This window comes from Lithobates pipiens, unplaced genomic scaffold (genome assembly GCF_037356315.1).
Source record: "Lithobates pipiens isolate NorthernLeopardFrog02 unplaced genomic scaffold, aLitPip1_a1.2 Scaffold_3, whole genome shotgun sequence".
Taxonomy (NCBI): Eukaryota; Metazoa; Chordata; class Amphibia; order Anura; family Ranidae; genus Lithobates; species Lithobates pipiens.
This window is the reverse complement of record NW_027507790.1, coordinates 105,925,665-105,952,590: the sequence shown is the minus strand read 5'-3', so window position 1 is coordinate 105,952,590 and position 26,926 is coordinate 105,925,665. Positions and strand designations below refer to the sequence as shown.

General features: G+C 39.6%; 1 protein-coding gene across 1 annotated transcript in view; it reads right to left on the bottom strand.

Moving 5' to 3' along the window:
• FBN2 (fibrillin 2) overlaps positions 1–26,926 on the bottom strand; it is a 298,207-nt gene that overhangs the window by 68,216 nt on the left and 203,065 nt on the right. Inside the window, exons 38-45 of the mRNA XM_077462139.1 lie at positions 26,208–26,276; positions 25,023–25,148; positions 24,799–24,924; positions 21,689–21,841; positions 18,391–18,459; positions 14,235–14,360; positions 8,281–8,406; positions 2,571–2,696 (exon numbers count right to left, since the gene is read on the bottom strand). Of these exons, the coding sequence (XP_077318265.1) occupies positions 2,571–2,696; positions 8,281–8,406; positions 14,235–14,360; positions 18,391–18,459; positions 21,689–21,841; positions 24,799–24,924; positions 25,023–25,148; positions 26,208–26,276 (921 nt within the window). The remainder of the gene's footprint in view (positions 1–2,570; positions 2,697–8,280; positions 8,407–14,234; positions 14,361–18,390; positions 18,460–21,688; positions 21,842–24,798; positions 24,925–25,022; positions 25,149–26,207; positions 26,277–26,926) is intronic.

The following is a 26,926-nucleotide window of genomic DNA, read 5'->3' as shown; positions in this document are numbered from 1 at the left end:
CACCTTGTTGGCTCTTAGGCCTTGTGAGAGAGGGACTTTCCAACCTGAGTGAACATCCAGTTGTGAATGGCTATTCTCTGGATGCGGTCAAAGTAAGCAAGTTCTTCAACATGTTGACTTTGACATTAAGAGTACCTGAATTTTCTTTCCAACCCTCTGATCCCAATTTAAGAGACTGTTCATTGTCTACGTTTTGCAAACAAAATCCATTCAAGTGGTTCTGTTGTCAGTCTCTCGAGTTACTGGGCCATCTACCATGGGACACCCCTAGACGTGAAACGGGTGGAACAGAAGGTAACGGTAAGCCAAAATCTAACCAGCAGCTCCTTCGGGGGGTAGGGGGGTAGTGCTACACTTTGCAAAAAAAAACTGCATATGGCAATTTTTTTTCCATCATTTTACAATTTATAGGAGGTTTATTGATTAACCACTTCAGCCCCGGACCATTTTGCTGGTCAAAGACCAGACCACTTTTTGCGATTCGGCACTGCGTCACTTTAGCTGACAATTGCGCGGTCGTGCAACATGGCTTGACGTCTTTTTTTTACCACAACTAGACCTTTCTTTTGGTGGTATTTGATCACCCCTGCGGTTTTTTATTTTTTGCGCTATAAACAAAAATAGAGCGACAATTTTGAAAAAAAAGCAATATTTTTTACTTTTTGTTATAATAAATATCCCCCAAAAATATATATATATATATAAAAAAATTTCCCTCAGTTTAGGCCGATACGTATTCTTCTACATATTTTTGGTAAAAAAAATCGCAATAAGCGATTATTGATTGGTTTGCGCAAAAGTTATAGCGTTTACAAAATAGGGGATAGTTTTATGGCATTTTTATTAATATATTTTTTTTACTAGTAATGGTGGTGATCAGCGATTTTTATTGTGACTGCGACATTATGGCGGACACATCGGACATTTTTGACACATTTTTGGGACCATTGTCATTTATACAGCAATCACTGCTATATAAATGCAGTGATTCCTGTGTAAATGACACTGGCAGTGAAGAGGTTGACCAGTGGGTGGCAGTGTAGGGGTTAAGTGTTCCTAGGGGTTCCTAGGGGTGTGTTACTAACTGTTGGGGGCTGGGCTTTAATTTAGTGAACACTGATCTCTGCTCCAATCACATAGAGCAGAGATCAGCGTCACTAGTTGCTAGGCAGAACGGGGAAATGCTGTTTACAACGGCATTTCCTCATTCAGCCGCCCCGTGAGGCGATCGCGGGTATGCCTGCGGCGATCAAGTCCGCGGGACCCGCGAACAGACTCACGGGGGTCTCGACCAGCATGCGAGCGCGCCGCTGGCTGCGCGCTCCTGATGGCAGGGCGGCATTAAAGATTGGACGTACCTGTACGCCAATATGCCTGCCTGTGCCATTCTGCCGACGTACATCAGCGTGCGCTGGTCGGGAACTGGTTAAATACTTTTCTATAAATGTAAATACTTCTCTATTTGCGCTTCATTTTGTGCTTTTTTAAGTATATAACACCCTTGGGATACTTTTGACAGCGATTTGGGATATTTTTGGCTTGTTTTAAAACCAGTGTTGGAAAGCTTTAGCAATACATTCATACAACCTTTTTTAGATGTTTTGGATGACACATGGAATGGATATGCTTCTTTAGGTCTGTACTTATGCAGATGTGTTCCTGGCTGGAAATGAAAGCTAAATTCCAGGTATAGATTTTATTTTGCATTGTTACATTGGCTCAGCTTAGAGTATGCAATACCTGTAGGATCCCTGTGGAAGCATAGAATCCCTTTAATATCAAATACTACTACTCGCTGATGTCTTCTGGGTCCCATGCTGAGTGGCTGCCCTGCTAATGCACAGAAGGGGTCACTCAATCGCACCAATGTCATTCACAGAACACTTTCCATTTTCCTTAATGAATGTATGGCATTCTCTGATTGGATAAAGTGGAGTGGTGACATCACAATCTCCACTTCATCCAATCAGGGAATGCTTTGCAATCATTAAAAAAATTAAGGGTGTTCTATGAATGATTCTGGTGCTGAGTGAGTGACCCTCTGTGACTACTATGAAGCAGAGCAGCCACTCAGTGTGGGACCTGGAAGATAACGATGATCACTGTTGCAGTGATGATTCTTGCAGTTAATCTCTGCTCCCACAGGGATCCCACAGGTATGGAATATGTATACCTAAATTGGCCCAAGCTGGACCGATGTAACTATGCAAAACAATCCATACCTAGAATTCAGTTTTAAACCTGACCTCTGTGCTGCAAGGCAAACGTGTTAGCTACTGTCTTGCCCATATTTATAGAGTTGTTTAAATGTTATTGCCTCCTGGGGGATCAGAAAGGATATTTTCCCCCGCTTGAGAAAGTTAAATCATGCTTTGTTTGCCTTTTTGTCTTCCTCTGGATTAGCTGTGGGTACAGTATTGTGTGTATGGAGATTTTCTATTTTTTTTTCTGTATTGGTTGAACTACATGGACTTCTGTTTCTGTTTTCAGCCCAATTATGTAACTATATGACTATGTAATTTAAATATAAGCACATATTCAGGCGTTATCTGAATTTTTGAACCACATACCCATACACATAGTCCGATCCTGAGATGCCTTAAAGCCGTTGTTACATATGCAGCGATAACTGCCCAGTGTGTCCTCACATGTGCCATGACTGCAGACATTGGGAATTTCCAGGCATTCATTGCGATCTGTGGAATGGAGGAGCATATAAAACATATGTTGTTGGAAAATGAAGAGGAAAGACTGGTTCAACCCTCAGGCTTACATTAGCTAATGGAAACACACTTTCACTATGCATAAAAATGCATTAAATGTTGGCTTTATCCCTAATTCTTCCTACAAAGACCTGTTCTATGTAATGTGCTAGACACTGTTATTTATTATGACAGTGTACTAATTTTCAAAGAGACCTTTGTATCCTTCAAGCAAAGAAGAAAGATAACATATGTTATGTTTCTAATGTAAATACTAGTTTTTGGAATTTTTGGCATCATTATGGAACACATTTTTCCATCAAAATGGCTAGGAACATGGCTTCCCAGTGACACAACAAATCAGGATGAAAATGCCACTTAAATTTTACTTTAGGTTAGTGGTGACAGGGTGGTCTACATACAAGACCATTAGTATTGTGCAGCCCATGTAGGCGGCGGGGGGGGGGGGGGGGGGTGGTGGGCTCTTCTTGCTTTTCCTCCTTTTCTTGGTGATAATGGAACAGAAACCTTATTCTGGAGTAATTGGGGACAATCCCTACTGTTGCTGTAATCAAGCCCAGAGATGGGTGATAAGGTGCAAGATTTGAAAGATAAGACCTATTAGGAGACACTGCAGGAACTTAATATTTACAGTCTCAAGGAAAAGGGGCAACAAGAAGGGGTGGACATGATTGAAACCAATAACAAAACTTCAAGGGCGTGAATACGTTTCAGGAGGAAAGTATTTTTAATATAGAAACTGATATTAAGGTATGTCATGAAAAGCATGACCTCAACCTAGCATGGGTAAAGTTAAAAAAAAGTAAGGGCTTTAAGGGAAAAAATACATTATACTCACCTAGGCTGTTGCCAGGCGGCTCCTCCCAGTGAATTGAGCGATCAGAGACAGCGATCGCTCAGTTCTCCCCCTCCGCTCTGAGCAGAGACCCGGGACTGTCAGTCTCTAGCTCTCTGCTATGCCCCTCCAGCAGACATTTGAGTGCTGGGCTGTGGAGGGGGTGAAAGGGGCTGACTCAGGCCCTCGGTGGATCGCTGACAGGCTGAGCTGATGGTCCATATGGTTGGGATATTTTCAGAGCCTGCACCGGCAGTGTGACATCAATCGACAGCATGCTTTAGCCCGCTGTCAGCTGAAAACAGGTCACAGGAGTACAGAACTAACTGCACTCCTGTGATCTATAGGAGAAGTATAGCCATAAAAGCTTTGGCTATACTTCTCCTTTACAAAGTATTATTTTAGCAAAAGAATAGAGGGTGTCTAAAACAGGCTCCCAAGCCTGTTTTGAGCCAGTCAACAGCAACTGAATTTAAACATGCTTAGGTTAAACATAGGTCTGTCCTTAGACAAAAATGTTTAAAAATAATATCTACCAGACTTGATGTACCACTTAGTATTGTATGTGCTTGTGGGAGATATGAGAAAAAATGTGTAACATAGAATTATGTTAATGAAGAATAAAGCATAGTTTTTATTATATGATAAGGAAACTGTCATGTCAACAGAATGTAAGAACTATTAAGCTAATAACATTGACACATACAGTAGAGCATTTTCACTTTCAAAGTGAATTTTTATTTTTCAAAGTGAATTATCACTGATGCTGGTGAATGATTTGACTTAGCTTAGTGAATGAGGTGATATTGTGCTCACTTGAGTCATTATTGTGCAAGGAACATTTCTGTTGTTTTTAAATATTCTTGCTAGAGAAAAATGCAGACCAGAAAACTGGACTTTTTAGGTGTGACCCTCAGTAAATTGCACACACAAAATATAAAATTAGAATTTTGCTCTTTATTTGTAAATACAGTGACTGTAAAAAAATATTCGCACCCCTTGAAATTTTCCACATTTTGTCATGTTACAACCAAAAATGTAAATGTATTTGATTGGGATTTTATGTGATCGACCAACACAAAATGGCACATAATTGTGAAGTGGAAAGACAATGATAAATGGTTTTCAAAATACAAATATATGAAAAGTGTGACGTGCATTTGTATTCAGCACCCTTTACTCTCATACCCTTAACTAAAATCTAGTAGAAGTTGTGTAGAAGTTTAAAGCAGGGGTAGGTTATAAAAAAATACCCCAAGCTTTGAAAATCTCACAGAACACTGTTCAATCCATCATCCAAAAATGGAAAGAATAGGGCACAACTGCAAACCTACCAAGACATGGCCATCCACCTAAACTGACAGGCCAGGCAAGGAGAGCATTAATCAGAGAAGCAGCCAAGAGGCCCATGGTAACTCTGGAGGAGCTGCAGAGATCCACAGCTCAGGTGGGAGAAACTGTCCACAGGACAACTAATAGTCATGCATGCCACAAATCTGGCCTTTCTGGAAGAGTGGCAAGAAGAAAGCCATTGTTGAAAGAAAGCTATAAGAAACCCCGTTTGCAGTTTCTGAGAAGCCATGTGGGGGACACAGCAAACATGTGGAAAAATGTTCTCTGGTCAGATGAGAACAAAATTGAACTTTTTGACCTAAAAGCAAAACGCTGTGTGTGGTGGAAAACTAACAATGCACATCACCCTGAGCACACAATCCGCACTGTGAAACATTGTGGTGGCAGCATCATATTGTGGGGATGCTTCTCTTCAGCAGGGGCAGGGAAGCTGGTCAGAGTTGATGGGAAGATGAATGGAGCCAAATACAGGGCAATCTTAGAAGAAAACTTGTTAAAGTCTGCAAATAACTTGATGGGATGGAGGTTCACCTTCTAGCAGGACAACGACCCTGAACATACAGCCAGAGCTACTGTGTTAGAATGGCCCAGTCAAGTCCAGACCTAAATCCAATTGAGAATCTGTGGCAAGACTTGAACATTGCTGTTCACAGACACTCGCCATCCAATCTGACAGAGCTTGAGCTATTATGCAAAGAAGAATGGGCAAAAATGTCACTCTAGATGTGCAAAGAAAAACAATTATGTGCCATTCTGTGTTAGTCTATCACATACAATCCCAATAAAATATATTTTTGTTTTTGGTTGTAACATGACACAATGTGGAAAATTTAGAGATTTGGGGAACCATCATGCCATATACCGGTATACGGAATCTTAAAAGAGAAGTATGGGCTTCCCAAACAGAAAAAAAATTATACTCACCTAGGTGAATGTAGCATCACTTCAATGCTGCATCTGTCCCCCCTTGCTACCTCTACACTGAGATCTGCATGATAAAACACTGCTGATTGCTCAGTTCTCCCCTCTACTTTGAGCAGAGAGCCGGTGACTGACAGTCACCGGCTCTCTGCTCTGCCCCTCCAGTCCTCACTGGAGCCCAGAGCTGTGCAGGGGGCAGGAGTGGCTGGCTCAGTCTGCTGCCAGTCCAGGCTGTTGGGTGGATCCTGACTGTAAAGTCGAGATTGATCCAGCGTCTGGACCAGCTAAGTGACATCGGGTGAAAACGGGTCACAGGAGTGCAGAAAAAACTGTACTCCTGTGATCCATAGGAAAAGTAGGGACTAAAAAGGTTTGGCCATATTTCTCCTTTAGTTCCACCACTTAACCTTCAAACAGCAATATACTATTTCACCCTACTCCTGAAGAAGCAATTACATGACACATGTTGAGTGAGGCTTTATTTACCAAGTGACCAGTTGTAAAATGACATATTTGGGATTCCGGGTGTGAATTCAACTGTGTTTTTCTATACTTCCTTCATTTTACATATTAACTGATCATTTCAGGAAACTTTTTAGATATACATTGATCAAAATTATAAACACAACACTTTGGTTTTTGTCTCTATTTATCATGAGCTGAGCTTAAAGATCTATGACTTTTTCTATGTACACAAAAGGCCTATTTCTCTCAATTCGTTTTCACAAATGTGATTAAAATTTGTGTTAGTGAGCACTTCTCCTTTGCCGAGATAATCCATCCACCTCACAGGTGTAATCCATCCACCTCACAGGTGCATATCCAGATGCTTATTAGACAGCATGGATTATTGCACAGGTGTGCCTTATGCCCCGTACACACGATACGAAAATCGTACGGAAAATACCGCTTTCGATGCGATCGTACGATAATCGGATCGTTAGTACAGAGCTTTCGAGAGCCGATTCGAACAGTACATCCGATATTATTCTATCGGACGTGCACGGAAATTTTTTTCGTACGATGCTAGATCGTACGATTTTCGTGTAATCAGTACAGCTATCGTTCGAAAATGCAATACAAATGCATTACAACACATGACATCACGTACAAATTTTTTTTATGTCGTGCGGGAATTTTCGTGACTTTAGTAAACTCATCAGATTCGATCTGAGATTAGCATGCAATAAAAAACGGACGTTCATTCGTCCGATAATCTCATCGTGTGTATGGGGCATTAGGCTGGCCACAATAAAAAGCCACTCTAAAATGTGCAGTTTTATCACACAGCACAATGCCACAGATGTCTTAAGTTTTGAAGGAGTGTGCAATTGGCAAGCTAACTGCAGGAATGTCCACCAGAGCTGTTGCCCTTGAATTGAATGTCCATTTCTCTACCATAAGCCATCTCCAAAGACGTTCCAGAGAATTTGGCAGTACATCCAACCGGCCTCACAACTGTAGACCAAGTGTAACCACGCCAGCCCAGGACCTCAACATCCAGCATCTTCACCTCCAAGATTGTCTGAGACCAGCCACCCGGACAGCTGCTGCAACAATCGATTTGCATAACCAAAGAATATCTGTAAAAATTTAGGCCAATTGTTGTGCAATTCATCCACGACCATCACCTCATGTTGCAGCATGATAATGCACGGCCCCATGTTGCAAGGATCTGTACACATTTTCTGGAAGCTGAAAACATCCCAGTTCTTGCATTGCGAGCATATTCACTGGACATGTCACCCATTGAGCATGTTTGGGATGCTCTGGATCGGCCTATACGTCAGTGTGTTCCAGTTCCTGCCAATATCCAGCAACTTCCACAGCCATTGAAGAAGATTGGACCAACATTCCACAGGCCACAATCAACAACCTGATCAACTCTATACGAAGGAGATGTGCTGCACTGCATGAGGCAAATGGTGGTCACACCAGATACTGACTGGTTTCCGGACCCCCACGACCCCCCCAATACAGTAAAACTGCACATTTCAGGGTGGCCTTTTGTTTTGGCCAGCCTAAGGCACACCTGTGCAATAATCATGTTGTCTAATCAGCATCTTGATATGCCACACCTGTGAGGTGGAAGGATTATCTCGGCAAAGGAGAAGTGCTCACTAACACAGATTTAGACAGATTTGTGAACAATATTTGAGAGAAATAGGCCTTTTGTGTACATAGAAAAAGTCATAGATCTTTTAGTTCAGCTCATGATAAATAGGGGCAAACAGAAAAGTGCTGCTTTTATAAATTTGCTCAGTGTATGTATCCACAAATAGTATTACAGACTCTTTTAGATAAATAGCTTGTAAATTATGTTTAGCAGCCTTTTAAAACATTAAATATTGTCATGATCATTTATACTCAGACAGCTAATGCAATGTAATATAATTTACGAGAACTGTACACTTTGGAAAAAAAAAACAGTACAAGGTATTCTCTTACCAATGCAGGCTCCATTGGGCAGGAGCTTAAATCCAGCAGAACACTCACAGCGGTAACTCCCAGGACTGTTTAAGCAATCTGCATTTCTCTGGCAGAAATAGTCTCCACTGGTACACTCATCAATGTCTAAAATATCAAAGAATTCTACATTCAGGCCGAGAACAAATAAACAATGGCTTGCTTATCCAGCAATTCTACCTTAATGAACACATATTTTGGTGTAATTTTTTAAAATGTGAATTCAGACACCAGGGGTGTTAAAGTTAAAGTACAGTTTTTCTCTAGATGGGCGTTTGCAGGAGGATCATGTTTGAACTGAGGTGAAATGTACAGATGTAAGCTTTTAATTCACTTAATCGATATAAGCATTATATGATGCTATTGGTCATACACCGCTTCCTAAGGATTCAGAAATGAATATTTAGATGGATATGTTTCCTTCCTCTTAAAATAGATTACCAGTCTTCAGTAAATATAAGGCAACTCAGCAATACTATATTAAACCAGGCTATCTTTGTTCATCTATTCAGACACAGCTGAGATAAATAGGGATTTTGAAAGGTTCTGGATTTTATGGTAACAGTGGGGTCCTGAGGACCCACAGAATAACTGTTTTGCCCTCCATAAATGGAGAGATCATTAGTTTAACAGCAGAATATTTGTCAGTCTTGTTTCATATTAGCCCATCCTAAAGAGCAATTCCAGGTAAGAATTGAATTTATTACTATTATACAGGATTTATATAGCGCCAACAGTTTGAGCAGCACTTTACGACGTTAGGGCAAACAGTACAGTTACAATACAATTCAATACAGGAGGAATTAGAGGGCCCTGCTTGTTAAATCAGTCCATTCTGTCTAGGAAACTTTGAGACTAACACTGAGAGTCCACTTATTTTAGCATAATAAGGATTATTTGTAATCCACTGAAATCAAATAGATCTCTGCATGATGTATTATTATTATTATACAGGTTTTATATAGCGCCAACAGTTTGCTCAGCGCTTTACAACATGAGGGCAGACATTACATTTACATTACAATTTGGTGCAAGAGGAATCAGAGGGCCCTGCTCGTTAGAGCTAACAATGTATGTTGTTTTAATGTATTTGTAAAATGAAAGAAAAATTATGTGTACTGCAGAGAGATGAAAACAGTCAGAGACAGCATGGAAATAACCTTGCAAAACAGTCATCAAGTACTGGTGGCATTTATGCCTGCCAGGTTAAAGAGCCACATGTCTCTGCCACAGCTACAGCTTTACCACCTGTCTAAGCTCTGTTGTCAACTAATGTTCCATGCTTCGAAGCCCTGTTCTGTTAATGGGGGCTCCACCAGCGCAAGAAGGCAGCAAAGGATCCCCATGATTATGCTCCAAGGGACGAAGTGAAACACATTGGGGGCATGACCTGGCTGGAGTCCAGGCTGCACATGGGTCTGCTTCATGATGTGTGTTTTATGGTTCTTTTCCTTTGACTTTAAGGAAGCAAGGAAACCACTATTCACCAGTCTAAAAGTGGCGCAATTCAAGGACCACCACTGACCACCAATGTAGAGGGGTTGACATTTGTGAATTATTATATTCCACTGGACAGCATTATTATTATATGGACACAAAGGGGGGCATTATTTAAGTGAAATATAAGCTCCTGCCTATTAGTGGTTCACTGCCTTGACCTCATATTCTCCTACCTATGCACTCCGCACAACCTCTCCAATATTCCATCCTCACACGCCAAGGTTTTAGGTGTAGTCCTGGACTCTGAACTCTCCTTCAAGCAACACATCCAATCACTGTCCAAATCCTGCCACCTCAACCTCCTCAACATCTCTAAAATACGCCCCTTTCTAACCAATGACACAAAAAAGCTCTTAATTCACTCACTGGTCATCTCCCGCCTCAACTACTGCAACTCCCTTCTCATTGGCTTACCTCTACATAGTCTATCACCTCTTCAATCTACCATGAATGCTGCTGCCAGACTCATCCACCTTACCAATCACTCTGTGTCTGCTACTCTTCTCTGTCAATCCCTCCACTGGCTTCCGCTCAGCCAAAGAATTAAATTCAAAATACTAACAACTACATACAAAGCCATCCACAACTCTGCCCCCAGCTATATCACTAGCTTAGTCTCTAAATACCAACCTACTCGTTCTCTTCGTTCCTCTCAAGACCTCCTGCTCTCTAGCTCCCTCATCACCTCCTCCCATACTCGCCTCCAGGGCTTTTCCAAAGCCTCCCCAATCCTATGGAATGCCCTACCCCAATCTGTCCGCCTATCTCCTGCTTTATTAACTTTTAGACGATCCCTGAAAACCCTTCTCTTCAGAGAAGCCTACCCTACCCACACCTAACAACTGTATTTTCATTTTCTCCATCAGCTCATTCCCCATAGTTTTTACCTTTTGTTTCAACTTGACCCTCCCTTCTAGATTGTAAGCTCTAACTAGCAGGGCCCTCTGATCCCTCCTGTATTGGTTTGTATTGTAAGTGTACTGTCTGCCCTCATATTGTAAAGCACTATGCAAACTGTTGGCGCTATATAAATCCTGAATAATAATAATTCCTTTTCATCTCTCTGATCACCACCTTATTAGTTTCACTCTCTGCTTGTCTGCCGCCTCCTTGCCTTACGACTACCAAACTATTACCCGTAGAAACCTTTGCCATCCTAACCCTTCTCTTCTCTTTTCTGCTACAGATGGTCTCTATGACAAAATCTCATCCTTGTCCTGCCCCAACTTGGCCAATTCTGTCTACAACAGTTCACCGTCATCCACCCTGGATACCTTCGCTCCCCCCTCACTATGCACAGAATCAGGCTCCGACCACTACAACCCTGGCAGACAGACAATACCAGAAGCCTCAAAAAAACGTAGCCACGCTCTTGAGCGTCCATGGCGCAAGACTAAGTCACAGAAAGATTTCAGCCAATATAAATCTGCCCTCCAAAAATACCATTCCTGCCTCCACACTGCCTAACAGGCCTTCTTTATCACTCTCATTAACACCCTCTCATGCAGTCCCCATCAACTCTTTTCTGCCTTTACCACTCTACTTCTTCCTCCATTACCTCCACCCACTAACTTACTCACTGCCCAGGAGATTGCTAATCACTTCAAAAATAAGATTGAGACAATTCGTCTTGAGATCTCCGCTCTACAGATATCTCCCTCACTTTACACTCCTTGTCCCCCTGCACAATCAATACTTCCCTCTTTTAATCCAGCTACTATAGAGGAAGTCACTAAACTTTTTTCTATCACCCAACTAACCTCCTGCCCCCTGGACCCTGTTCCTTCTCAAATATTACGGTCACCATCTGACTCTATCCTACACTCTTTAATTCATATCTTCAACCTCTCACTCTCTACTGGCATCTTCCCCAACCCTCTAAAACATGCGCTAGTCATGCCCATACCAAAAAAGGCCTCACTAGACCCCACCAATTTTAACAACCTAAGACCCATCTCTTTACTCCTCTTTGCCTCCAAACTCCTTGAACCTTGGTCTGCAGTGGAGTAGTACCCCAGATGACGTCTTTTGAAGACGAAACGCGTCGGGACTCCTACTGCAGCTCTGTTTTTTATATGATATAAGCGCTTAATTCATTGGATACATGTAAGTTCATTACTTATTTTATTAAAAAAATTTTAAACGGATTTACACTATTGTGGCCCTCATTTTCTTTCCGTATGAGTTCTACAATGGGCGTTGGATTTTAAAGCGGAAGATTTTCTCATCATTTGAGTACTTGATTGAAAATTCCCTGGAGAGTCTTTTATGTCGGATAGCTCTATATAAGAGTGTTCAAAGCCTGAGTGATCCTTCGAATGTATATTCGTTTGGATCCATTTAATCTGGTAAGCTTACATCCTATTTGGTGATGGAAATGCCACAGGGTGTCTGCATGCGGTCTTCATAAGAAGAAGGTTGATGGTTCTTTCCCTCTCACGTGTGGATTGGATTTAAATTAAATAAGAGACTTTTTCTTGTATATCATTTTTTGGACTTTTTTTGGATTTTTTCACATTATTTGATCTTTTTCATTTCACTTTATTTTTTCACGATTCTATGCAAGTGTGGTGTATTCTGAGAAGCATCATTTATGAATGTTATTTAAGTTTGACACTTATATAATATTGTTATATCACTAAGTAGTTATAAATAGGTTACTTTTCTTTTCTTCTATAGCGCTACACTATAATTTAACATTTGGAATTTTGTTCACGGTTTTATATCCTTGTGATCGTGTTAGCAGCTTCTTTTCGTTTATAGTTTTTGGGGATAGCGCAATGTTGATTGTTATTGACAGTTTTTGGATACTCCTTGAACGTTTAGTCTACAACCACCTGAGCGATCACCTCATTGAGAATAACCTTCTTGATCCCCTTCAGTCTGGATTTCGCACACACCACTCCACAGAAACTGCCCACCTAAAACTCACAAACGACTTACTAACAGCCAAAACCAATGGTCATTATTCTGTACTCTTACTCTTGGACCTTTCCGCTGCCTTTGATACAGCTGACCACCCCCTCCTCCTCAAAAAAACTCTATTTGCTTGGTCTCCATGGCTGCACCCTCCATTGGTTCAAATCTTACCACCCCTTCAGTGTCACTTAGAACTCCACTTCCTCCTCTCCAACTCCTCGTACCGTTGGGGTCCCCCAAGGTTCTGTCCTTGGACCTCTACTATTCTCGATCTACACATCCTCCCTGGGTTATCTGACTTCCACTACCATTTATATGCTGATGACACCCAAATCTATCTCTCTGCCCCTCAGCTCACCCCATCAATCTCCTCACGCATCACTGATATACTAACAGACATATCATTCTGGATGTCAAACCACTTCCTCAAACTGAATCTAAAACTCATCTATCAGTCCATCCCCACATACCAGGGTGCTAGGGGTAACCTTAGACTCTGAACTGTCCTTTAAGGCCCACATACAATCCTTCTCAGAATCGTGCCACCTTAGCCTCGACAACATTTCCAGAATATGCCCATTTTTAACTAATGACACCATCAAGCTTCTAATTCACTCCCTGGTTGTCTCTCGCCTTGACTACTGCAACTCCCTCCTCATTGGTATACCTTTACATAGACTATCCCCCTTCAGTCCATATTGAATGCCGCTGCAAGACTCATCCACCTTACCAACCATTCAGTGTCCTCTACCCCTCTCTGCCAATCCCTCCACTGGCTTCCCAATGAATACAATTCAAAGTACTAACAATAATTTACAAAGCCATCCATAACTCTGCCCCCAGCTACATCACTAACCTAGTCCCAAAATACCAACCAAGGCGCTCTCTTCGGTCCTCCCAAGACCTCCTGCTCTCTAGCTCCCTTGTCACCTCCTCCCATGCTCGCCTCCAGGATTTCTCCAGAACTTCTCCCATCCTTTCGAACTCCCTGCCCCAATCTGTCTGACTGTCCCCTAATCTATCCATCTTTATACAATCCCTGAAAACCTTTCTCTTTAAAGAAGCCTATCCTGCTTCTAACTAACACTGTTTTACTTCCTCCATCAGCTCATCCCCCACAGCTATTACCTTTTGTATCAATTGACCTCTCCTTTTTAAATTGTAAGCTCTAATGAGTATGGCCCTCTGATTCCTCTTGCACCAAATTGTAATGAAACTGTAATGTCTGCCTTAATTTTGTTAAGCGTTACGCAAACTGTTGGCGCTATATAAAACCCGTATGTTAATAATAATAATTATTGGTAAAGAAGCATTGCTGTGTATGCATTAGGTCACTGACAAAATTCTTGGTGCTAGATAGAGAGGTTGCTGGGCCAGCAAGTGAGGAGGCCTGTGATTGTCATTTCTTTGGCATTTTAGTTTCAGACTGTATATAACACTTGCATAATTTTTATAAGACATGGAAAGATTTATTTCACGATAATGGAAAGATTTGTTGCATAAATTTAAATGAATACCTTCACAGATGAGGAGTAAATCATTGTAGCTAAATCCAGTTGGACATTCACAGCGAAAGCTGCCAATCTGATTGATGCAAACTCCATTTGCACAGATTCCTGGAATCTCTTTGCATTCATCGATATCTAAAATTAGCAAAGGATTAAACATGCATAAAACAATGGGATATATAAGAATCCATGAAAAATGTTCTTCCTCTGCCTTTCAGAATAGATTGTACACATTATTATGAGACAGTACACTTATCCTAACTAGGCTTTTGGAACAGAAATGTAACCTGACTACTTTCTTGTAACACCACTTTGCTTTATTGCTGACTGAAAATGTGTATTACAATAGTTTTTTTTTTCAATATTGTCCCTTCTCATTTTCACATCATAGTGGTTTATTCTAAAATATCTTATTTAATTATTAAAAACTGTTTTTTTTTGTTTGTTTTTTAATTACATACAAAAAGAAGAAATTTCCAGTACCCATTTCTTACCACCCCTTCCCTCTACCCCTCTCATCCTCTCCCCCTCCCCCTTCCCCCCTTTGTTTTATTTTGGATCTCTTCTGTTCCTAGCTCACATTCCTCTGCTTTCTATCATCTTCTCTAGGTATTTATCTGAGGATTTACATTTTTCCCAGCCTTCCCAAGTACTAATATAATTCCGATATCGTCCTTTATCTCTGTTGCTCAGGCATTCAATTTTTTTGTAGTACTCTATTTGATCAAACCATTCTCTTATACCTGGTTTTTCACTATTTAACCATTTTTTTGCAATCATCCCTTTCGCTGCATTAGAAAGTTTTGGGGTAATTGTTTTCATATATTGTTTCTTTGAGGTTGTGGAGTCGTGAAATAAGCACACCTGTATGTTGTTTTCTAATTTCTCATCCGATATCTCCTCTATAATGCTCAATATTTCTTGCCAATACCTTATTTTTGGGCATTCCCACCATATGTGTGCCGTTGTTGCCCTTTGATTGCAATTTCTCCAGCATAATGGTGATCCCTCCACTTGGTATTTATGGGTTCTCTCTGGGGTGAGCTACCATCTTGCTAAAAGTATGTAATTCATTTTGATGGTACCCATATCCCAAGCATTATTATGTACAGCTCCTATTATCTTCTCAATTTGATAATCATCAAATTTTAAGTTCAGTTCTTTTTCCCATTATTCTATATAGACCAGTCTTCCTTGTCCTTCTAGTTCTGTCAATGTTCCATAGATTTTTGATATTCCGTTTTTTTATTGCCATTTGTGTAAAGCAGAGTTTTTCCAAGAAGATCAAATCCCCTTCTTCTCGAATTGGATGTGGGAGTGTTTTTACTAAATGTTTTAACTGTAGCAGATTCCATTCGCTTATCTTGTACCCTTTAGATTCTGCTATTTCTTGTCGTGTTTTCATCTTGCCCTTTGTGATAATATCTCTCAATTGTAAATTTCTTATTTTCTGTGCAGTGCAAATCTCTCTCCCTGGTATTAAAAAAATTTGTTCCCATGAGGGCCATTAAGGGTGAATTGTACGGATAGACTGTGTCCCACCCGTTAAAAAATTTTTTGGTCAAATCATGTGTATCCTGATCTAATATTCTAAACTTTTGTGGTATCCAAATATTTTTGTGTAATATACTTCTACGTATTGTGTTTTCTACCTCCACCCACTTTTTTTTCACTGTTTTCATTTGTCCATTCAATCATACGTGCTAAAACTACAGCTTTGTAATACCTATTTATATCTGGAGTTGCCAATCCCCCGTGTTCCCTTTTCCTAGTTATAAGTGAAAATTTTATTCTTGGCTTTTTATTTTGCCAAATGTATTTTATCAGCATTTTTTTTATTATCTTAAAAAAACTCTGCGGAATCTCTATTGGTAACATCTGAAATTTGTATATTATTTTTGGTAATATAACCATTTTAAACATATTTATTCTTCCAATCCATGATATTAGTTGTATACTCAATTTCTTTATCTCTGCCTTTACCTCATTTATTAGTGGAATATAGTTTGCTGGATATAATTTTTCAACCGTTGATGTTAGTTTGATTCCCAAATATTTAAATTCTTTTTTAACCCACATAAAAGGGAATTCTTTTTGAAGAAACAAAAATCACTTTTTTCCTAATCCTATATTTAACATTTCTGTTTTTATAGGATTTATTTTGAAATTTGAGAGTTCTCCATATTTTTTCACTTCTTTGATTATACTTGGCAGAGTCACCCTCGGGTTTGTCACGTACATCAGGACATCGTCTGCGTATGCCATGATTTTATTAACCTTTTCTCCCACTCTCACCCCTCCCACGTCCCGGTTATTCCGAAGTGTCGCCAAGAAAGGTTCCATTGATAGGACATGTAAGAGAGGCGAGAGCGTGCATCCTAGACGTGTTCCATTGTACATCCCAAACACAGGCGACAATCTCCCATTAACCTTCACCATCGCTGTTGGGCCATTATGTACATTTTTAACCCACTTCATATATTTTGGACCTATTCCTAGATGTCGCAATGTGTCCATCATGAATCCCCAGTCTACCCTGTCAAATGCCTTTTCTGCATCTATTGACAGGAATAGAGCTGGGGATTCACTCGGCTTTTTTTTACCTATCATCAGGATTGTTTTTATACTATTGTCCCTCCCTTCTCTACCAGGGACAAATCCAGTCTGATCGGGGTTTATCCAAAATGGTATTCATTTTTTCAGTCTAGTAGCCAGAATCTTTGCATAGATTTTTATATCGGCATTTAATAGAGCAATAGGCCTATAACTTGAGCAGTTGGTTTTATCTTTTCCCTCTTTAGGTATAATTGTGATATGTGCTAATAGTGATTATTTTCTTACTTCTTCCTCTTCTCCTATGTTATTCAAATATTCGCATAACCTTGGGATCAACAGTTCTTGAATTTTTTTGTAATATTTAATTATGAAGCCATCTGGCCCTGGGCTTTTTCTGGATGGGGTTTAATCTCCTCTTGTGTTATTCTTTTTTCCAGTTCTTTTATTTGCTCTTGTTGAATTACTGGTAATTTAGCTTCTTTTAGATAACTTTGTATCTTCTTTTTTTCTCCCCTGCTAGTATTAGTTTAGCTTGCTTGAATTCCATTAAATCATCAATATTCCCACCATATATTTTTGGGGATTTTTATTAGGGCAGTATACATTAGCAAGTGTGTACTTTATGTTATGTATAGACCCTGAGAGAAAAAGGAAATGTCCTTCTGGATCAACTTTTCTCTTTTCTATTTCAAATTGAATATTTTTCTCCCATCCAATAGCCACCACTTTTGCCCTTCTAATGGACGAATCTCCATAAAACCATGTTGGTATGCTTCTTGAGTAAATTTTAACATTTGAATCCTGGGTAATATGCGTCACCTGGAGGAATACAATTTCAGCCTTGCTCCTTTCTAGCTCTCGTAAAACTATATGTCTCTGCCCTGGTGAGTTTAGTCCATGGACATTATAGGTCAGAATTTTTATACTATTCCTATCCTCCATTACCATTCCTATTAGGCAAGGCAAAAAGGTTAATGGATCTTCTTAAATCAAACCCCATCCCTCCCTTATCCCCGCCTCCCCCCCTTCTCCCCACCACCCCTTTGTTGTTGCTATTTTGACCTTATGATCTCTAGAGCAGAAGATATTTTTGTTTTTTGTGGGGCAGTCTCCTGCCCCTTCTGCTCTCTTTTGGTTGAGGTGGAAATCTATTTGGCACGTTGGGCCCTCCTCTCCTGTATTTCAGAGAGGGTGGTCCCTGTACCCGCCATATGTCCCGGCCCCCTCCCCCATACCTCCATTGTATTTTCTTTTTCTTTCCTTCTTTTTTTCTTTTTTTTTCCCTCCCCATCCCAATCTCCCCCCTCCACCCCTCCTTCCTGGGTTTAATCTTTTTTCTCTACTTTATTGAGCACCATTTCTACTATATTATATTTCAGCTCATGACATTTTCTCTTGACGCTCTATTTCTTGTGCTCATTTGGCATTGTGCGTCATCCTGTGTCCTTATTTGGGACAATTGTGTTGATGTAATACTTTAAAAAAAAATATTAAAACAAAAAATGAAATGCAATATTGTAAAAAAATGAAAATTGGGTCACAGGGGTGGATGTTAAGAGACCTAAACATCAGTGGAGACTGAGAGAAATCATTTTAGTTCATAGCTTACCTACAGCCTTTCCAGTGTGAATATCAAAGGTAAAGCCAGGGATTGATCCACAAAGATTCCTGAAATTAACTGGTAATGGGAAAAATATTAGGAGATAGATATATAATTAGATGGAGAGAACGTACTGTAGGGTGAAAAAAAATCTGTCTAGTAAGACATAGAACATAATTCCTTTTAAAATTAAAAACACTAAAATGGACTCCTCATAAAGATACAGTTATGTGGGAAAGCCCTAGAAAATGTTTTATTTAATCGTTTTATTGTTCTTGGCTCCAACAACTCAAAGTGAACATGTCACAGCTCCTTCCATGTATGAAACTCACAGCAAGAAGTTTTCACTCTACCTTTTATTTTTTTATAACTAGTACAGTGGATTGAATAGAATGACTATAACTCCTCCAACTGCAGCAGGAGGATGAACATGCCATGTTGGAGGACATCAAGGGGTTCACTTACTAATGGCAAATAGACTATGCACTTTAACAGGTGCAGTTGAACTATGCGAGTGCAGTTGTTTCAGGACTTAGTAAGTGAGAAAAAGCTTCACAATACAAAGAATACTCAATCAAGTGCAAGGAAAAAAAAGCAGCATTTCTGCTTGCACATGATTGGATGATGGAAATAAGCAGAGCTTTGCCACATCTACTAGGCTCCAGGAGCAACTGCACTTGCAGAGTGCACAGTCTATTTGCCTTTGGTAAATCAACCGCCCTGTGTCAGGGGTCTAGTTCAGTTGCGATCTCTTTGCAGGTGTGCCCCTAAAATATAAGCCTGTGGGTGATTCGGCACTAAATTATGATTTCTTAGACAACATATTGCTTAACTAAACTTTCTACCATCTGTGCAACCATTAAACCAGATTAACAAATAATTTTATTTGAAATGGCCATGCACATATATTTTGGACCTTTGGCTTGAGAAATGAGGTGGCTGTTTTGCGTGGCAAAATCTGCACTGATAGTGTTAAATGTATCCTGTACTCTTAACACCAGGGGAAGTAAAACTGGATCCCACTGCTCAAAATACTGGAACTTCTGTCTGCGTTTTAAGCTATTTTTACAGACTAATCAATATGTCTCTTCAAACTTAGCCTATTGAAAGTATTTTCTGCCCCATCGGTATCTTTTAAGACTTGAATGCAAAATGCTTCCAGGTTGCTTTGGCATTTATTTGCAAGAAACTGGGTATTTCTTTCTTTCATAAACTGGCAGGCCTTTTTCTTTTGTATGGCAAAACCTCCAAATTGCTCCCTGCTGACACTGTGTAATTAATTTACAAATCCATTAACATAATTATAGAGCTGTGTTTTAATCGCAGTTGCAGGAAGCTTGTTTCCACAGAATGCAATCCCTGTAGAGAGGGAATGTTTCAATTTGCAATTACGCCTAGAACAGCATCCTGCCTGCTCAGCCTACTGCCAGTGAGGCAGTCACTGCTGTGGAATGTTAATACATTTAATGCATTAGCCCATTTAAAGCAATGGAAAGGATGAGCATAAGTACATTTGATGTACATTTAGAATAGGAATTTACTGTACTGCCTATAGGAACAGCATAACACATGGCAGGGGACAAATTGAACTAGAATGCATTTTTCAAACTTATCACAAATGTTCAAATATTCACTGAACAGAGAGGATTTGGTCTTGATGCACAATCGGGTTGATTTAGTAAAACCGAAGAGTGCAAAATCTGGTGCATAAAGACAAATCAGCTTCCTTTTTTTTCTTTTTTTTTTTTGTCAAAGCTTAATTGGATGCTGATTGTCTACCATGCACAGCTGCAACAGATTTTTCACTCTCCAGTTTTAGTAAATCAACCCCAAAGTATCATAAGGAAGAAAAGCTCTTTTTACCCATATCTGCCAATCCAATTTTCACAAAATCATCTTTATTTTTTGTTACAGCCAGTACAAACCTATCTCACTTATGACACTTTAAAACATCTGTTTTTGTCAGTGGTTATACTAATATTAGTAAACTAATAAAGTTGTTTTGCAAAAAAAGAAAAAAGGAAAATGCAACTTTTAGTAAAAACGTTCAAAGTGTGATTTGGTATGCTTTTTAAGTAGTGTATAAAGAACATAGCACTAATGAAAACTATCGGAACTACCAAGGACCTAGAAGGGTAGGGTTGACCCCCTATCACACGGAAAGGCTTCTGCAAATGGCTGTAGCATTTGTAAGATCTTTTGCATCCCCAGCTATGAATAAGACCTCCTAACATGCTTGTCCATGGATATAAAATCATACAGAAGTTCTTGAGGTGCAAAATGTTATTAGACACAACAAGTTACCACACTTATCTCCACTGGCCTAGTTTCTTTGCTGTGCCAGACCCACGAAAGCTAAGACATGTTTCTTCCCTACTATGTATAGCTAATTTGCTTTTAACAATCTCAGTTTATCTCCATTTTCCCAATTTATCTTCACAGGATCTACCAAAGACTTTTAATTTGTCTAACGTTGCATCATGTTCTAGGGCCTATGTCGACAGGCTTTTGTTGTTCTTTGCATTCCTGTACAAGTGTGTGGGAATGTAAAACCCAATTCAAGAGAGTCTAATGCAGGTCAGAAAGAGATCAGTTGCAGGGCAAATTGTCAGTGAGTTCTTATCAACACAAGTCCAAAGCCAATCAACACAGGTCCTGTGTATGCTTTGTATAAAACTGTTAAAAATGTTACATACTCAGTACTAAAGATGAATAATTTAATAATTTTACTCTTGTTTTGACTTCGGCATTATCATCTAAATTTAAGAAATTGATTAAACAAATCTTATAGGTGACAATGATGCATAATCCATCCAATGTGTTACCTGTTGTTGCATCTGTTGCATAGTGAATGTCCAACAAAGGTAGAGGTTAAAATGATGACCTACCAGTACAGGGCCGGGACAAGGGGTGGGCAGGAGGGGCGGCTGCCCCTGTCGCAATGGTTTATTGCAGGGGTAGGGGGCACCCTGACCCTAACCCTAAGGGAAAGGGGGGCGCAGTTTGGCATCTTTGCCCTGGGCACTGGATGACCTTGTCCCGGCACTGTACCAGTATATGTCATGGTAAGAATAAACAGGTTTTGTAAACAGATCTCAAATAATTACATGATCTTACGATGTACTGTATACAGTGAAAAATAGTGGGATAATACAGTACATACACATAAAAAAAAACTGCAAATGGCAACAAAAGGGCACATAAATAAAAAATAAACACAATGTGACTTTCCAGTGCCACATCAAACATAGTTGAAAGATGAATCATCTAAAGATGATGGAGTATATTATGACATTAAGTTCTTTACCTGTTCCAGGAGATGGGCATGGTTCACATGGTTTACTCCAGGCTTTACCAATGTTATATGTACAGCAGCACATCTTCTTGGTGACATTGAAAGGAAGCTCATTCTCACACATAGTTCCATTGTAAGTTCGGTAGCAATAACTCTTCCTCATATCTGTCATCAATCAGAATGCAAATACATTCATGACAATTCTTAAAACAATCTTTAACTTTGATCGATCAAATTTGTTTATTTTACTTTCTTATAATCAAGTAGCAGTTGATAGTTCTACATATGCTTTAAGACTGTTCAAAATATGCTAACTTTAGGTCAAATCTGAAAATCATTTCTAGGAAAAAAATTAGATAATGGGTGGAATGAATTACAACATAGTGTAATCATCACCTATATAATACAAGGCTTAATTGGTCATTATTCAGCTGGATTGAATAATTCTCTGATCACCATCAAGTAAATCCATTATTTTACGAGGATATGGCCCTTTATTCCAGAAGATTTTAATTTTCAGTAATTATGTTCTGAGTGATGGTGTCAGAGATTTATATTGGTATGACCTGCCTTGGAAAACTGTTTCTCTGATGATATACAGACACATAGAACAAAAATCCAACATGAGATTTTCCATGTCATGTAAAAAAATGCCTGTACTGGCATCACAGCTGTGTTAAAGGACACCTATCATGAAAGAATTATAGTTTGTAGGCTGCCATTGCTGACCTCTCCACTGGAGTATGTTCATTCCCTGGCTGCAATGTTAATGCTTTGGCTGCAATGTTGTCTGAGCCATTGAGCTGGAACAAGTATAGAGATAAGGAATTCGAACACTTGTTTTGACACTTGTTTGCAGCATACTTGTTCCATATCCTTGACCCAGATCCTTGAAGTATGAAAGGTGGACACATCCTGGCAACACAGAAATGCCCCCCTCCCCCATACGCATGCCAGTATGTAAACATACTGTATATACACTACATATACACACATACATATATACAATGTAAAGGAAATATCAGGGCTTTGGGTGTGGTTCTATGACTTTAAGGAAGAAATGGCTTCTTCCGGATTAAAGAGTTACACAAAGGGCTTCTTCCAGATTAGTCTTTTATTTCTTGTACGTTGTACTATATATGCCCTATAGTTGGAAAAACTGAGGTAGTTTAGACCCCTTTCACACTGGGTAATTTTGCAGATGCTACAGCTCTAAAAATAGCGCCTGCAAACCGACCTGAAACAGCCACTGCTGTCTCCTCAATGTGAAAGCCTCGAGGGCTTTCACATTGGAGCGGTGCGCTAGCAGGACGGTAAAAAAAGTCCTGCTAGCAGCATCTTTGGAGCGGTGAAGGAGCCAACGCTCCTCCCATCCCAGTGTGAAAGAGGCCTAAGAGTTATGGCCCACACTTCTCAGTCAATGCCTTGACATGTCAGTATGGGTTCCACATGTATCTGCAAGTGTATGCAACTAAACTTTGTTGTCAACTGAAGTAGCTGATACAGATTAGTACAGATTAGTTTATTTTTTTGTTAGCTGGCTAGTGTGCCTATTCCAAAATTGGAAGGGTTGGAGATATAATAAATAGAAATATCTTAGCAGATACTATGTGCAGAAAATGAGTGTACGATGGGGCAATACATGAGAATGGATAGTGCAACTGTAGGACAGAAGGCAATGTGTGCAGGAGAGGGGTACAGAGGTTATGAAGTGGGAATTATATGCAAGAGGAGTACAGAGGGCATGACAGTGAGCAGTGTATGCAGGAGAGGGGTGCAGAGGTTATGAAGTGGGAGTTATATACAGAGGGCATAGCAGTGGGCAATATGCAGTATGCACAGGAGAAGAGTCAAGTGTATGAAAGTAAGCAGTATGTACAGGAGGGGAGTGAGCAGGGTATAAGTATGTGCAGTAAAGAAGTGTGGGGGGTAAAACAGGGGGCAGTACATGCTGGACAGGCATGTGGAGGAAATTATAATGGGCAATATGTCCAGTAAAGGAGCCTGTAGGATATAACAGGGTGCAGTATCCGCAGAAGAGAATTGTGTAAGGTAAGTATATGTAGTGGAGTGTGGAGGGTTAGCATATAGTGGTTACTGATTCTTCTGAATGTTCAAAGAAATCACAAAAGAAATGGGCATAGCCTTACAAGTGAATGACACCGGTGAGTTATTGTGCTCCATAATGTATTTGGCACCCATTCACAGTGAAAATAATGCAAAAGCATGGGAGCCAAAAAGTTCATGCAGAGGTTTTTTCAGAGGAAGACTATAGATCAAAAGCAGTGTCTAGGAAATGGATTTGCGCATATTGAAGCAGGTTATTTTGGAACAGTGGTGGAAGCTAGGATCAGCAGTACCACGGACAGTAAAGGAGGTGGGGAGTATTGGAAACCAAAAAAAAAAAGAGTCAGTCAGTGGATTTGGTGACAGTGAAGGTTATACGGATAAAGCAAAATGTAATCAGGTCATTAGCAGTGACTGTATCATGGAGTACAGTAACAGTGGAGGTAGTGCTGGGGACTTGGGAGATGGGACAGGGCTTTGTTGTCAAGGATAGTTTAAAATGGAAATGGAGCAGTGGTGCTGAGCTTACCCTTGGACAAGAGTCACTGAAAATGAGACTGATATTTGGTATGTGCAGAAGGTGCTAAGGTATTAAGGCATAAATGTTGCACATGGAGGGGCTATTACAGACGTGCTGGGGTGTTGCTGCTGAGAGGTAAATGCACATGCAATGGGTACTGGCAATCAAGAGATTAATGCTCATAAACATAAGGCAAGGATATAGGATATTGAGTGCTGAGGGGATAACCTATATGAGCTGGGTTTTGGATGCTGAGAGATTAACATACATTCCAGGGGACCTAATGAACATGAGTTGAGGACTGAGCATTGCAGGGTTATTGCATTTGTGCAGAGAAATGGGTGCAGAGGGGTTAAAGCACCTGAATGCTTACATGCTGTTGTGATTTGCTAAATTCTTTATATACGTATACTGCTTTTTAATAGCACATTGTAATTCAAATAACTGTCTAATAAAAATGTTTGCATTTTTGTAGCCTGCATACAGTTAGTTGGTATCTGTGAAGAAGAGACAATAAAATAAAATGGCTCCTTACCCATACAGTTATGTCCACCATTAACCTGCATGTATTCTGGAGGGCATATGCATGTGAAGTTTCCCAATGTATTGTAGCAAGTTCCTGGGCCACAGACCCCAGGGTTTGTGACACATTCATCAATATCTGCAAAAATTATTAAACAAAATACAATGATAAAATCATTTTAGCCATTAAAATTGAGATTAATGAAGGCATCTGTTTTACTCTTCAGCTGCAATCACCTTCACATATGCGGGTCTCCTCACTGAGGTAGTAGCCTTGTGGACACTCACACTGGAAGCTTCCAAATGTATTTATACAGTTACCCCCTTGGCACAGACCTGGCAGCTCCTGGCATTCATCAATATCTGTAAATATAACAGAAACAGTATGTATGCATATTACAATTAAAATCAATTTCTTACATGTGTAAACAGTTAAAGATACATTTGAATCCACAGATCTATCACATAGATGTTGGTTGTTATATCAATTCATGGGATGAATTGAATATTTTACTATATGAATGTTTGTATATTTGGTGAGTAATGAATTCATCATATTTCATGAGGTGATCATACTGTATATTTGAGATGCTTTATGAGGGAGCCGATTTTCTCTGGATAAGCATTGTTATAACATAATCGCATGGTATCATAACATAATTATATGGAATATAGGATAATTCTGAGTTTATTTATTTTGTGTGAAGCCTGTATATGTCACATGTTTGGGTTTATGATTGGTGTATAAATGCTAATTATATTTGCAGCCTAGTGAAGGCTGCATCTGATTGAATTAAATTCAACTATGACCAATCAGAACTAAGTACATCTCAGATTGCAGATATTATAGGGTACTAATGACCTAAATTTGCAGACTCAGATTGAATGTGTGTTTTTGTCAATGAAGAAGGAACAATGGTTGGACATTTCCTCTGCCAGCTTGTCTCAGAAACCCTAGCTTTTCTAAAGCCCCATACACACTATCAGATTGTCTGCTGATTTTTTTCCTTCAGATTTACCAAAACCATGTAGTACAAGGGCCTGCCTGATTGCATACACATTGAAACCCCTAGGGTTTGACCTCATATTATATGGTTTTGGTAAATCTGATGGAAAAAATCAGCAGAAAATCTGATAGTGTGTATGGGGCTTAAGTTTAACTAATGCAATCATTCTAAAGTATCCAGCTTGGCCCATAACTCTCTCCCCCACCACAAATTGGTAAGCAAAACTGTCAAGTTAAGTGTACAAACATCCAAAGAGATTAGCATCAGCTGAATTCCGCATCACTCATCTCATGTCTGTTGGTACCTTATGACCACAGCCATAAGATCTGCCCATTCACAAAGCAATTTCCAAGTACACACTAAAGCATGTAATATAGTATATTGCAGATTTTGAGTCCTTCATAAAAGTTCTTACCTTCTAAGAGAATGGTGATGGGATTGGGCCTGAATCCTTCTCCTCCAGGGCACAATGTATTGTACTCAGCTAAAAACAACAATATCTATAAATAATTAAAGGCAAATTCCAATCTTATTTTAAAACATTTAAAATATATGTTATATAATTGATACCCTACAGCTGACACAAATTTTCATTTTTTTTGTACGTAAATAACATTGTGTTCAAGGATACTTCCAAATAGAACCTATCCCTTAAACATAATCTCCCCTCACATTTAACCTAACTGCAAGAATTAAACCTTAACGCTTAACCTCGCAAAATATGAAACTGGAGATCTTTAGAGTATGGCCCTTTGCAAGTGCAGGAGTGGCCAGTGCTGAACAAGATTTCTGCCTAACTTTGTACTAAAAGTGCACTAATCTTTAAACTCTATGGTATGTTTTATTGAATAAGAGTCCAAAAAGTTAATATTTGAACCTATATTGCTTTTTTAAACATGTTCCTCTTCTGCTTTCCCTCATTGACCTGCAGAAGAACCTAAAGTCCTCTCCATAATTCCTACTTCTTCATCTCTGCTACAAATTGTTCTGACTATAGAGACTGCAGAGGTGCAAGGGTAGAATTAACTAGAAACGTACATAATGCAGATGCTTTACCGTACTATAAAGATGCTTGCCGAGCAAAAAAATAGTGCTGATGTCATGTATGCAGGTAAGTGTCTAAGTTTGGATGCG